At 37.6% G+C, this 15,619-nt stretch overlaps 1 protein-coding gene across 1 annotated transcript in view; it reads left to right on the top strand.

Annotated features, from left to right (window-relative positions):
* TLR8 (toll like receptor 8) overlaps positions 1–12,361 on the top strand; it is a 28,133-nt gene extending 15,772 nt beyond the window's left edge. Inside the window, exons 2-3 of the mRNA XM_001381056.5 lie at positions 6,868–6,982; positions 8,767–12,361. Coding sequence (XP_001381093.2) covers positions 6,980–6,982; positions 8,767–11,871 — 3,108 coding nt within the window. The 5' untranslated portion in view covers positions 6,868–6,979 and the 3' untranslated portion in view covers positions 11,872–12,361. The remainder of the gene's footprint in view (positions 1–6,867; positions 6,983–8,766) is intronic.
* The last annotated feature ends 3,258 nt before the right edge of the window (positions 12,362–15,619 follow it).

The following is a 15,619-nucleotide window of genomic DNA, read 5'->3' on the forward strand; positions in this document are numbered from 1 at the left end:
TTTCGAGGACTCTGGGAGGTGGGTGCCATTATCAGTTTTACCAATAGAAAAACACATCTTGCTTTAAACAACCTCACGGTATTTAATTTCAGGACAAAATTGCAATCAAATCAAGTTTGGGTTTATAATCTCAAATGGTGATATTTCAAATCTGTTTTTCTAAAGGCCATTTTTACTGTTAAAATTTCAAATTTCAGAGCCCACTTTTATTAACCTCAAAATCACCAATGAACTAAATCATTTTCTTGTTTTCTTAATATAGTCCCTCTCAATGAGAGTAGATAAAGTCTTATTCTCCTCCTTCCCTCCTAAATCCCCACATCTATTATTATCTGTAATGTTAACCACAGGAAAACCTCAGTCTCTCATTTCTATCCTCCTGCCTTGGTGGGAGGCCTAAGAGTTGAGATTTGCCCTTTCAAAACCACGGTGTTAGTACACCCACCCAAACTTTTTACTTCTAAGAGTTTACATTTGGCAAATGTTAGAACTTGGTGGAAAACTATTTCTAACTTTTGCTCTAAAAGTTTCTCAAATTCTTCTTATTTCCATAGGACCAAAAACCTTCCTCAAATCTCCTTTTCCAAAACTCACTCTAAAACTTGTTATTCAGACCTTATTTTTATGGAATTTTTCTTTATAATTTTTTTAAATTATGTAACACCAATTAATTATAATATTTGTTACCTTTTGGGGTTCTTAAAAGTTTATAAATGCCTAGTTCATTCCTATTTCTTTAGGATTTCTTTGCTTCTACTTTACATAAATAATGTTCACAGAAGAAAATACATTAAACCTTACTTACTTTACAGGTTGCCCTCAGGTTTACACAAACCTCTCTTTTCATGGTCAAAAGAAAAGTTAACAAATTCATTTTTCTTTCCCTTTTGATTTCTCCTGAAACAAACTACATTCATTCACTTTGGAACTTCAGTTTTTGATTAGTGAAGTCATCGTGCTCCCTTGTACTAACACTTTCACAAAATTTTGCTCTTCAAACAAATTTGTTAAAATATTTTAGCAGGTGTAAAATTTGTAAATTTACACTAGAAAATTTACATTTCAGTTCTAATTAGATTACAATGCCATAAATTACTGCAGACTGGGAACAAAGATTCATTCATTTCCTCCTTCTTGGAGCCTCTTGTCTACCCTTTCAACTTGGTAAGAGTCAGAAAGGCAGAGAGAAAAAAGAGAGACATTCTTTTCAGAGGCCTTGAAAATTCCTCAGGAAAAAAAAATTCCTTTTCCTTTGGCTGATCAGGACACAAGAAAAATTTGCTAAGATATAAAATAGACACATAGATGTTCTTGCCAGCAAAATTTTTTTCCTCCTTATCACCTGTCTAAAGTTTTCATGTACATTTCCCTCAAAATCAATCTCAAAACCTTTAATGTGACAAATAGGAGGAAGAAGCACATCTCAAGAAACCAATAGTTCATTTGATGGGATTGTTGTTCAATAGCCAATCTCAATTTCTTTAATATGTAATAATCAAAAGTGTCAAATTTAGTCTAGAATAATTATCACCTGAACTCCTTGCATTTTTACTCCACATTTCACACAATTTAAAGGTGGGCTCTTTTTGTTGTTCTGAGTTGAATTCTAGGATATGAAAAAAAAATTTTTAGGGAATTTTTAGGAAATTTTTTTTCTCTAAGAGAGTTCCTTTCAGTATGCTACTAGTGGATCCCTTTAGTCCCTTAAGCATCTTTCTTTGGCTCCAAGAAACTGTAGTATGCACAGTGGCCACATCTCAGTAAAATCATCTTTGCAGAGAGACTATACAATGTTGAGAGACCTGACAGGCATCAAGCTCATTGGTGAGTTAGGAGAAGGTCTACCCACGCATGTGAAGACTTTCACTGGTGGAATAAGTGATGGAGAACAATTTGTTCCAACAGCCATGAAAGCACCTAAAACAGGGACTGTGGTCCACTTAGAACTTGATCAGACTTTGAAGACATCAAGGACATCCACTGCATCCCCAACTATCATCAACTGTCCTGACTTTTGTCCTGCCACTGAATTTTGATGACCTTGTGCCACTGTGCCTTACTTAAATCCAATTCACCTCCCTGATGTCATTAGTCCTCTGGGGGGGAAAAGGCAAACAACACTTCTTTCAGGAATTCCTAGGAAAGGTTCCTCTATGTATAGAAGGGATTCCTCTCTACCTACAGAACTGATGGATTCTCTGACCTATAGAAGGAATTCTCCTTACCCAGGGCTTACCTTAGCCTAGAAAACTGAGATCAGAGTCAAGATGGAGGTCTGACCTCTGAGGCAGTCTTCCAGAGAGAAGTTCTTCAGTGCACTCTAGGGAATTCTTCTACGAGGCTATCCCAGGGGCCAGGGGTCTTCCTTGGACCTCCTGCCTAGCTTGCCTACTGTCTGAGGCAATTAGAATTGAGACAATACATCAGAGCTTAGCAGTTTGTTAGCAAGGTTTGCAATTGCACAACAAATCAGATCCATGGTCCCTCAGTGGACACAAGGATACCATTTGGCAGTTAAGAAAGCTTTCTTATAATCAGTAATGAGGAACCAATCAACTTACATAGTCTTGAACAACATAAACATTCTCTCTTTCTGATTGGCCAGAGTTTTATAAATTTTGTCATTCTTTCCAGAACATCCTAAAGCATTATGTAGTTATCACAAAAACATACTACGAGATATACAAAACATTTGGTGGTCAGTCCCCATTACCCAAGATGAATGGAACATTTTGTGGTCCAACACTATTACTACAGTTTCTCAGAACTGTCTCAATATCTTACTTCCTCATAATCATATGATTTTAAAATAAAGCACAGCCTGGCTTGCAAAATAGAAGATAATCACAAAAAGGAAAGAATCAAACAATATGGTGGTTGTTTGAACTTGATTGAAGAGGAAAAGAATAAAGTTCTGGTGACTGGATTTCACAGGAAGGGTCGTATTATTGGTAATATTCAAAGAACTTGCTTTATAGTCATAAAAGTAGTCAGTATTTTCTTTTTTAGCTTTGTGTAAAAGTAAGAATGGAACAAAATCATAAACTAATTTTTTCCAATAAAGTTTTTTTTAGGGAGAAAAAAAAGCTTGGTAACTGATTGAACAAGAGATGAGAGAGAAGAGTCAAGAGTTCCTAATGCATTCTATCAACCAAAAGCTAAAAGGCCATCAGAATTAAACAGATAATATTTGTGAATTAGCTACCTATAGTTCCTGTTTCATGAGAAGCTAAGAGTAGGACAATAAATTTTGTGATTAGCTTTCTCAACTGCCCCATGTCATGTGTAGATCAGTTAGTCAATAAGCTTTTATTATGCACCTACCATGTACCAAGAAAATCCTGTGGTAAATTCCACTGGGTTTTACATGTGTCATTGATCAAGACCTATTTCCATATTATTGATATTTGCACTAGAGTGATCCTTTAGACTCTACGTCCCCAATCATATCCCCATGGAACCATGTGATCAAACAGTTGTTTTTCTTCTGTGTTTCCACTCCCACAGTTCTTTCTCTGGATGTGAATAGTGTTCTTTCTCCAAAGTCCCTCAGAATTATCCTGGATCATTGCGTTGCTGCCACTAGAGAAGTCCATTACATTCGATTATACCACAGTGTATCAGTCTCTGTGTACAATGTTCTCCTGGTTCTGCTCCTTTCACTCTGCATCAATTCCTGGAGGTCATTCCAGTCCCCATGGAATTCCTCCAGTTCGTTATTCCTTTGAGCAAAATAGTATTCCATCACCAACATATACCACAATTTGTTCAGCCATTCCCCAATTGAAGGGCATCCCCTCATTTTCCAATTTTTTGCCACCAAAAAGAGCACAGCTATGAATATTCCTGTACAAGTCTTTTTCCTTATTATCTCTTTGGGGTATAAATCCAGCAGTGCTATGCCTGTAACAAAGAGCAGGCAATCTTTTTTTTTTTTAAACCCTTACCTTCCGTCTTGGAGTCAATACTGTGTTGGCTCCAAGGCAGAAGAGTGGTAAGGGCTAGGCAATGGGGGTCAAGTGACTTGCCCAGGGTCACACAGCTGGGAAGTGGCTGAGGCCAGATTTGAACCTAGGACCTCCCATCTCTAGGGCTGGCTCTCAATCCATTGAGCTACCCAGCCAGGCAGGCAATCTTTTAAAGCCCTTTGGGCATAGTTCCAAATTGCCTTCCAGAATGGTTGGATCCATTCACAACTCCACCAGCAAAGAATTAGTGTCCCTACTTTGCCACATCCCCTCCAGCATTCATTACTTTCCTTTGCTGTCATGTTAGCCAATCTGCTAGATGTAAGGTGGTACCTCAGAGTTGTTTTGATTTGCATTTCTCTGATTAGAAGAGATTTAGAATATTTTTTCATGTGTTTATTGATAGTTTTGATTTCTTTATCTGAAAATTGCCTATTCATGTCCCTTGCCCATTTATCAATTGGGAAATGGCTTGATTTTAAATTTATCTTCTCATAAATTTAAATAATTAGACCTTTGTCAGAGGTTTTTGTTATAAAGACTTTTCTCTCCAATTTGTTATTTCCTTTCTCATTTTGATTGCATTGGTTTTGTTTGTACAAAACCTTTTTAATTTAATAGTAATTAAAATTATTCATTTTACATTTTGTAATATTCTCTCTCTCTTGTTTGGTTTTAAAATCTTTCCTTTTCCGTAGATCTGATAGGTATACTAGTCTATGTTCACCTAATTTACTTATAGTTTCCTTTTTTATATTTAAGTCATTCACCCATTCTGAGTTTATCTTGATGTAGGGTATGAGATGTCGATCTAAACCTAATCTCTCCCATACTGTTTTCCAATTTTCCCAGCAGTTTTTGTCAAAGCTGGAATCTTTGGGTTTATCGTACACTGTCTTGCTGTGTTCATTTACCCCAAGTCTATTCCATTGATCTTCCTTTCTGTTTCTTAACCAGTACCATATTGTTTTGATGACCACTGCTTTATAGTACAGTTTGAGATCATTGCAAGGCCACCTTCCTTCACATTTTTTTTCATTATTTCCCTTGATATTCTTGATCTTTTGTTCTTCCAAGTGAACTTTGTTACAATTTTTTCTAATTCAGAAAAAAAAGTTTCTTGGTAGTTTGATATGTATGGCACTGAATAAGTAAATTAATTTGGGTAGGATTGTCATTTTTATTATGTTAGTTCATCCTACCCATGAGCAATCAATGTTTTTCCAATTGTTTAGATCTAGTTTTAATTGTGTGGAGAGTGTTTTGCAGTTGTGTTCATATAGTTCCTGTGTTTGTCTTGGCAGATAGATTCCTAAGTATTTTATATTGTCTAGGGTGATTTTAAATGGAATTTCTCTTTCTAATTCTTGCTACTGAGATGTGTTGGAAATATATAGAATATAGATTTATGTGGGTTTATTTTGTATCCTGCAACTTTGCTAAAGTTGTTGATTATTTCCACAAGCTTTTGGGTTGATTCTCTAGGATTCTTTAAGTAGACCATCATGTCATCTGCAAAGAGTGATAACTTGGTCTCCTCATTGCCTATTTTAATACCTTCAATTTCTTTTTCTTCTCGAATTGCTATTGCTAGTGTTTCTAGTACAATGTTAAATAATAGAGGTGATAAGGGGCATCCTTGTTTCACTCCTGATCTTATTGGGAAGGCTTCTAGTTTATCCCCATTGTAGATGATGCTTGCTGATGGTTTTAGATATCTACGGTTTATTATTTCTAGGAAAGGCCCTTCTACTCCTATATAGCTTTCTTTTAACAGAATACAAACACAATTTAAAATTTAATTTTCACAGTTTTCTGGAATAAATCAGTATCATGTAGAAATTATATTTTCCCCTGGATTAGTCAAATTCTCTGTACTTTAATAGTATTTTAGAAATCTGGTTATATGCAGATCTGTCTAAAGTTAATTTGTTGTTGTTTCAGGAGATGAAGTATGAAAATGAATAGACAACTGCCCTTTTATTAGCACAGACACTATTATAGGTAGCCAAAGACATTCTTTTTCTTCCCTATTCTACCTTCAGCAGCAAAATGGAGGGAAACACCTCTTCCCAGGGTTGTTTTGGGGATCAAATGAAATGACATTTGTAGGGCACTTAGCCCAGTGGCACAGAGTAGGTACTATATAAATACTAGTTATTATTATTATCATTAAATTCTTACTTCTGTTCAGAAAAACAACCTACTCTGAAGCAAGTGGCTGCTAAAACAAACTATTGCTTTCTTTGTTTGAAGGTGTTTCTTTAAAGACATTTTATTTTACCAATTACACATAATATTTCCCGCATAAGTTTTCTGAAGTTATATGATCTAAATTGTTGCTCTTCCTTCCTTTCCTCCCCTTCCTGGTGATCTAGGTTATACATGAATTATTATGCAAAACATATTTGCATATTGTTCATTTTTGTAAGAGAATAATCATATAAAACCAAAATCCCCAAGTAAAAGCTCAAATAAACTAAAGTATTATGCTTTGATCCATATTCCAATTCCAATGCCAGTTATTTCTCTGGAGGTGGGGAGCATTCTTTGTCATAAGTCTGCAGGTGTTTTTATTTTGTTTTTGTTAAACCCTTACCTTCCATCTTAGAATTAATACTGTGTATTGGTTCCAAGGCAGAAGAGTGGAAAGGGCTAGGCAATGGGGGTTAAGTGACTTGCCCAGGGTCACACAGCTAGAGAGTGTTTGAGGCCAGATTTGAACCCCAAACCTCCTATCTCTAGGCCTGGTTCTCAGTCCACTGAACCTCCTAGCTACCCCATGAAGGGTATTTTTTGTTTTTGTTTTTTAAAGAAAAACACCACAGACCCAGGAATCAAAGGATTTCACATTGGGGTGGTCTGAGAGGTCATCTCTTCCAACTTTCTCATTATACAGATAAAGAAAGCTGAATGCACAGGTGTGGAGCGGTTTTCCCACCCTCAAACAGCTGTTAAAGTGACAGAGCTGGGATTTGAACCCAAGGCGAGAACAAAAATTGTCCTCAGATATGGTAAGCAACTCTGAACCTTTGGGCAATCTTTAAAATAATACAATTTCTAGGATGATGGATGACAGGATTATAGATTAAGATCAATAAGGGATGTCAGGGGTTGTTTGGTTCAACCCTTTCTTTTTTACAAATGAGTAAGTAGAAAGGCAAAGAGATGAGTCAAGTCACTAATCCAAGGTCACAGAGGCAATAGGTAAGAATCGATGCATGTTTTGAAACCAGGTCCTCTATTTCCAAATCCAGTGTTCATTCTATTGTTGCATTGTTCAGTTAGGCTTTGTTCTGTTGGCAAGACTTCCAATGACATTTCAAGTTGCCCCAGTTTTCCCTGATTCCAAAATGTCACCACCATCAAACCTAAATTTAGTGGTTCTGGGCACCATTGGGAACCTTCTCACAACTACATAATTCCACACTGATTGGAAAGAAAGTTCCAACAGGCAATCAAACAACTGGTTAGCTCTTGTCTTGTTTTGTTTTTTAAGCTTCTTTCTCCAGGAAAGAATTTGAATGGCTCTGGATAGTTTCCTATTTCTATGAATCTGTGAACTCATCATTGTCTCTCCCAGTGCACAATCCATGTATATACCTTCTTATTCCACACAACTCTTGTCTGTGTCCTCAGTAAATCCACCATGAGGAATCTGTGCATCACTGGGATGGATTCCCACTAGCTCTCTTGACACTACTGCAGGGATACCAACACAAGGGTCCATTAACTCCTCTGTTCTCTCCTTATTCCTCCTCCACCATCCATAGATATTTCCTCCTGATGGTGATGACCTTTCTGGAAAAGATAAAAATAAGAAATAATACCTCGCTTTATGGGGGCAAATCTATTGGCAACTTGGAAACTAGAGGGCTTTGCACAATGCCTAGCACAAATTGCTAGTTACTATTAGTTTGAAGCAGTCAGCTGAGCCTGGATCCAGAAAAACCTGAGGTCAAATTCAGCCTGACACATAATGGCTACGTGACCCTGAGCAAGTCTGTTTGCCTCAGTTTCCTCATTTGTAAAATGGAAATAATAATGGTACCTACCTCCCAGAGCTGTTGAGAGGATCCAATGAGGTAATAAATATAATGTGTTTGGCAGTGCAAATTCCTAGGTAGAGAAAAGGAATGTTGATGTCAACAATGTTGATGTTGTTGACATCAAAATAAGAATGAACCTTATAGATGGGACTGCCTTTAACTGGAAAAATCTAAAGGACCAGAAGACAACTAGTTACAGAAAATAAATGTTGGTTTGCCAGCCTCCTTAACAACACTGAGGAATGTACTAAATAACATTTCCTCTGTGAGCCAAGTGCCTGCTGCAGAGTATGTGCTATATGTTGTTTGTGTAGGTCATTTTCAGTCATGACCCCATTTGAGGGTTTCTTGGTAAAGATAATAGAGTGGTCTATCATTTTCTTCTTCCTCATTTTACAGATGAGGAAACTGAGACAAACAAGATTAAGTGACTTGTCCAGGGACACACAGCTACTAAGTATCTAAAGCCACACTTGAAGTTATGAAAATGAGCCTTCCTGATTCCAAGCCCAGTGCTCTATGCACTGCATCATCTACTCCAACACTATTCAAATACAACTAATTGTTTCATGAATCTACTACTTTTTTAAAAATAGAATTTAATTTTTAAGCTTAATTTAAAATTTTTAATTAATAAAAATCTATCTGATCTTCCTTTTCCCTGACACACACATCCCCATTTTAAAAAAAAGAAAGAAAAGAAAAGCCCTTATTTTAAAACCCCTTTGACTTCTTTTTTTTCCCCTCAGGTAATCATGATTCCTCAATACTTAAGTTTCACCTGTTTGTGCCTTCTGGTTGCCTGCAGTCCTGAAGTCCTGGACCATATAGTTAATTCCAGGGGTTATCCCTGCAGTTTCAGAAAGAACAACTCTTTTGTTTTTGCTGACTGCCAAGGTTGTCGACTTCACTCTGTTCCAATGATATTCAAGAATGTGACAGAAGTAGATCTTTCTTTCAATTCCATCATGGAAATAACAAATAAGTCATTTGCAGGATTGCTCAATCTTACTAAGATAAACTTAAACAGCAATGTGGATTCCCAGGTAGAAAATAGGGCCAACAAACGAAGAATGAACATTTCAGATGGGGCCTTCTTTAACTTGAAAAATCTAAGGGACTTGTTACTGGAAGAAAACCTGTTGCAGAAAATACCTGTTGGTTTGCCACCGTCCTTAACAACACTGAGCCTTGTACTAAATAACATTTCCTCCATAAGCAAAGACAATATGTTAGGACTTACTCACTTGAGCAGTCTCTATTTGGGTTGGAACTGTTTTTATGGCAATGGATGTGAAAGGAATGTTTCCATAGAGGATGGGGCCTTTGAACATCTTACCAATTTGACTGTGTTATCATTATCTTTCAATAACCTTTTGCATGTGCCCACCAAGCTTCCTCCATCTCTCAAAGAACTTTACCTCAGCAATAATAAGATCAAAAATATCAGTCAAGATGATTTGAAAGGTCTGGAAAATTTAAGGGTTCTGGATCTCAGTGGGAACTGTCCAAGGTGTTTCAATTCCCCATTCCCATGTGTGCCTTGTGAAAATGGTGCTTCAATCCAGATACATCCTGATGCTTTTCAGAATCTGGCCAATCTAACCTATTTGAATCTCTCCAGCACTTCCCTCAGAAGCATACCTGTCTCTTGGTTCAGCAATATGCCAAAACTAAAGGTACTACATCTTGAATTTAATTACTTAGTACAAGAAATTGCCACTGGGGGATTTTTAACAAAATTGAGGAATTTAGAAATTCTTGACCTATCTTACAACTATCTCAAAAATCAGTACCCATTCTATATTACTCTTTCTAGCAATTTCTCCAAGCTGGACTCTCTCAAAGTATTACACATCAGAGGTTATGTGTTCCAAGAACTCAGGAAAAAGGATTTTCAGTCCCTGATGAAGCTTCCAAAATTACAGATTATCAACTTGGGTGTTAACTTCATCAGTCGTATTAATCTCACATTATTTAAAGACTTTAGAAATTTGACTGTGATTTATTTGTCAGAAAACAGAATATCACCCCCGGTAACAGGTAAATATCTGTCATTCGCTCATCATGCGATTCATCCACGCTCAGTAGATACTGATAATGAACCATTAGCTCGTGGAATAATAGACCCACATAAAAACTTTTACCATTATTCTCGTCCTTTGGTAAAGCCTGAGTGTTCATCTTATGGTAAAGCCTTAGATCTCAGCTTAAATAGTATGTTTTTTATTAACTCCTTACAATTTCAAAGTTTCAATGATGTAAAGTGTCTGAATTTATCTTTTAATGGTAATGCACAAGTTTTAAATGGCAGCGAATTTTTATCTATGCCTCACATCAAATATTTGGACTTGACTCATAATCAGTTGGACTTTGATAGTGACCGTGCTTTTCAAGAATTACAGGAGTTAGAGGTATTAGACCTCAGCCATAATGAGCATTACTTTCAAATAGCAGGGGTAACACACCGATTAGGGTTTATTCAAAATTTAGCCCACCTCAAAGTTTTAAACTTAAGCCAAAATGACATTTTTACCTTAACTGAGCATCAGCTGGAAAGCGACTCCCTGGAAGAATTAGTTTTCAAAGGCAACCGCCTAGACATCATGTGGATGGAGGAAGATAATAGATACATTAAGATTTTTACCAACCTCTCCAACTTGACTCGTCTTGACTTATCCTTCAACAGGCTTCACACAATCCCAACTGAGGCATTCCATAATCTACCCCAAAGCCTTGTGGAGCTGAGGCTAAACAATAACCACCTGAGGGTCTTCAACTGGACATCACTGCAGTATTTTCACAACCTCACACTGCTTGACCTACGCTGTAATTCACTCTTCACCATAAAACCTGATCTGTATGAATCTTCAGTGCAGACTCTGTTGCTGGGGAAAAACATAATTTCACACCTTCCTGATGGCTTATTTTCTAAAGCTAAGAATCTTTACCACCTTGATTTAAGTTATAACCTCATAAAAATGGTCAACAAGTCAACATTTCACATGAAAACCTCAAATAATCTTAAGATTTTGAACCTAAGAGGGAATCCTTTTGACTGTGTCTGTGAAATGGGAGATTTTCGTAAATGGATAGACGAAAACCCTAATGTCACAATTCCTAGACTGGTAGATGTCATTTGTTCTACCCCTGGAGACCAAACAGGTAAAAGCATTATGGAATTGGAGCTAACAACCTGCGTTTCAGATCTTACTGCCATCATCTCTTTTTTCTTTTCATTCATTATTACAGTGACCACTATGGTAATGGCCACTTTTCATCATTTTTTCTATTGGGACATATGGTATATTTATCACTTGTGCTCAGCAAAAATAAAAGGTTACAAGTCTCTTTCTACATCCCAAACATTCTATGATGCTTTTGTTGCTTACGATACCAAAGACACTTGTGTTACTGACTGGGTAATAAATGGGCTCCGATTTCAACTGGAAGAAAATGAAGATAAGAAGGTTTTCCTTTGTCTAGAAGAGAGGGATTGGGATCCTGGAATAGCTATTATTGATAATCTCATACAGAGCATTAATCAGAGCAAAAAGACAATATTTGTCTTAACCAAAAAATATGCAAAAAACTGGAATTTTAAAACCGCTTTTTACTTAGCATTGCAGAGGCTTATGGATGAGAACATGGATGTGATCATATTTATCCTCCTGGAGCCAGTGTTACAGCATTCTCAGTATCTGAGACTGAGGAGGAGGATTTGTAAAAGCTCTGTTCTCAAGTGGCCCGATAATCCAAGGGCTGAAGACTTATTTTGGCAAAGTCTCAAAAATGTAGTTTTAACAGACAATGATACACGATACAACAATTTGTATGTCAAATTCATTAAGTGACGTTAAAAATGGACCTACTACAAAGGGTAGGTGGAGAAATGATCATATAACTTCTTAGTTTGTTTTAAAAAGGAACATCTTGTGCATTTTCTGCTACATGGACTGCCAAATCACCACTGTCATTTATAGTTCATCAGTGAACTATTAATATGATATGGTCAGGCCTCCCCTTTTCCTGCCGGAGGAATTAGCTTTGTTGCCTCAGAGGCAACAAAAGGGCTACTGGGACCTGCTTGACCCCTGCCTCTCTTGACACAGCTTCCAGGTAACATTAAGGGAATGAAAAGTCCCACCCACATGAGTTGGGACTTTTCCAATTTGACAGACTCTTGAAGACAACATGAATCATCATTCTGCCCCGATGAACAGACGCATTTCCATATGGAGTCAAAGGGAGCTGCATGTATATAAGTTAAATGCCACTGTATCTTTGATGCATAGATTTACTATGTGTTAGGGCAAAGTAAATTTCCTTCTGTTAATTGTGCAATGACTTAAAAGTGTCTCTTTCTGGGGTAGTCCCTCAATTGGGGAATATCTGAATAAATTGTGGTATATTCGATAAGAACTGGAAAGACCTCCACGAACTTATGCAGAGTGAAATGAGCAGAACCAGGAGATCATTGTACACAGAGACTGAAACATTATGGGACAGTCATATGTAATAGAGTTTGCTACTAAAAGCAATGCAATGATCCAGTATAATTCTGAGAGACTTATGAGAAAGAATGCTTTCCATAGCTAGAGAAAGAACTTTTGGAATATAAATGCAGAAGAAAAACCTATGACTTATCACTTGTTTATATGGGTGTATGATTTGGGGTTTTGGTTTTAAAAGATTATTACAAAAATGAATGATATGGAAATAGGCATTGAGTAATAATACATGTAAAACCCAATGGGATTGCTTGTCACCTCTGGGAATGGAGAAGAAAGAGAGGAGGAAGACAACATGAATCATGTAACCATGGAAAAAAATTAAAATTAAAAAAAATTTAAGCCTCATTCCTTCTCAAAATTGAACCCAAACTAATAGGATGTTGGTATCACACATGTCCCTAGCATTTGGCATAGTCCATGATTGGGATCAGATATGACATAGCCAAGGGGCAGCTAGGTGGCTCAGTTGATTGATAGCCAGACTCAGAGGTGAAAGGTCCTGGGTTCAGATACTTCCTAGCTCTGTGACCCTGGACAAGTCACATAACCCCAACTAGCCCTTACCATTCTTCTGCTTTGGAGTCAATACTTAGTACTGATTCCAAGACAGAAGATGGGGCATTTTTTAAATATCTCCAAAAAAAGATAAGATATAGCCTCTTGCCTCACATTGTGGTTGAGTTGGGTTAAGAGTGGGATGATCAAATTCAGGGTACCAGGTCACAAGAGTCATACGACTAAAGGGATCTCTCATGGCAATGAGGATAGATGGACTACAGATAGGAAACCTACCCCATGGTTACCATCCCAGAGGTCCCAGTTCCTGCTGGGAACAGAGCCATCAGACAGGAAAATCAGAGCCAAAGGGAGGAAGAAATAGGAAACTCTCACTAAATTTAAAAATGTGTATGTGTGTGTGTGCATGTGTGCTTGTGTGTGTGTGTGTGTGTGTGTGTGTGTATACACATATATCCCTAAATTTATTTTATTGCTGCATTTCAGAAGAGAGTGATTCTCTGCTAGGAGAGAAGAGGAAATTTCTAGGTTTTCTCTAGACAAAGAGCTGGAATATTTGCATGAGAAGTTCAAACAGAAACCTGATGAGTCACTAGAACAATGGCTCTTGCGGACATGGTCTAATGGAGACTTTCTTCATCAGATTTCCAGAGTGAAGACTGGAAGAATAAAGAGATGTGTGAAGACTTACAGAGTAAGATAAATTTATTAGAACCTTGAGACAGAACACATTTTTTGTCCCTTTTCTAGGTGGCTGCAACAAATTGGTTACTCTCACCTAGTCCTATAAAAATGAATTCTCATTGCAAACTACTCCAAGATAGGGATCTGCAAGGGAGGGAGTCAAAGTTCCTAAAGAAGATGAGTTGGAAAGATTGGATTTAGGTGGTCCCAGTCCCACAGACAGCAGCATTCTATGGCCAGCCTGACTCAGGATCAATTAGATTCTGCTTTCCTAGTAGAAACTCACCAGAAAGCTTCAAATTTTAGCTGTGGGTCTCCTTCTCCCACACAACTACATAAATACAGGCAGATCAACTGGTGAAATTTGACTGGGAGGTTAGTACAGTTGTGGCTTGGATAAATAATAGACACAGGTTTAAAAGAAATCATTATAGAGATGGTTGTCCTGCTAGGTGAGCAGAAGGCGATGACATCCTCTCTGAAAGGGAATGTTGGGTATGGTTTCTAAAATATAGGGGGTGCTAGTAAAACTGTACAAGGGGACAGCTGAGTGGCTCAGTGGATTGTAAGCTAAGTCTGGAGTTTGAAGGACCTGGGTTCAACTCTGGCCTCAGATACTTCCTAGCTCTGGGTCCCTGAGCGCATCCCCTATTGCCTAGCCCTTACCTTTCTTGTGTCTTGAAACCAATACATGGTATTGATTCTAAGGCAGATGGTAAAGGTTAAAGGGACATGGATAGGCAGTTCTCAGATAAAGAAATCAAAACTATTAATACGCACATGAAAAAGTGCTCTAAATCTCTGATAATCAGAGAGATGCAAATCAAAACAACTCTGAGTTACCACCTCACACCTAGCAGATTGGCTAGCATGACAGCAACAAAGTAATGAATGCTGGAGGGGATGTGGCTAAGTCGGGACATTAATGCATTGCTGGTAGAGTTGTGAAGTGATGCAACCATTCTGGAGGGCAATTTGGAACTATGCCCAAAGGGCGACAAAATACTGTCTGCCCTTTGATCCAGCCATAGCACTGCTGGGTTTGTACCTCAAAGAGATAATAAGGAAAAAGACTTGTACAAGAATATTCATAGCTGCACTCTTTGTGGTGGCCAAAAATTGGAAAATGAGGGGATGCCCTTCAATTGGGGAATGGCTGAACAAATTGTGGTATCTGTTGGTGATGGAATACTATTGTGCTCAAAGGAATAATGAACTGGAGGAATTCCATGTGGAGTAGGATGACCTCTAGGAATTGATGCAGAGTGAAAGGAGAACATTGTACACAGAGATTGATACACTGTGGCACAATCGAATGCAATGGACTTCTCTACTAGCAGCAATGCAATGATCCAGGACAATCCAGAGGAACTTATTAGAAAGAATGTTATCCACATCCAGAGGAAGAACTGTGGGAGTAGAAACACAGAAGAAAAACAACTGCTTGATCACATGGGTCAATGGGGATATGATTGGGGATGTAGACTCTAAATGATCACCCTAATGCAAACATTAGGAAACATTAGCCTATATGGAAATAGGCTCTGATCAAGGACACATGTAAAACCCAGTGGAATTGCAAGTTGGCTGTGGAGGGGGTAGGGAGAGGGGAAGGAAAGAATATGATTCTTGTAACCAAGGAAAAATATTCTAAATTGACTAATTAAATAAAAATTTCAAAAACAAAAACAAACAAACAAAAAAGAAGGCAAGGGTTAAAAAATGTGCAAGAAACTAGGGGAGGCCATTGACTCCCATCCAAGTCTGAAGCATCCTCTAAGCCTTAGAGTCTAAGGCTTTTAGCCCATTTGATTTATTCAGAGGATAATACAGAGGACAGATCATATAGGCTCTTTTTTAAATTCAATTTTATTTTCCCAATTACATA

The sequence above is a fragment of the Monodelphis domestica genome, chromosome 8 (assembly GCF_027887165.1).
Source record: "Monodelphis domestica isolate mMonDom1 chromosome 8, mMonDom1.pri, whole genome shotgun sequence".
In the NCBI taxonomy this organism is placed as follows: Eukaryota; Metazoa; Chordata; class Mammalia; order Didelphimorphia; family Didelphidae; genus Monodelphis; species Monodelphis domestica.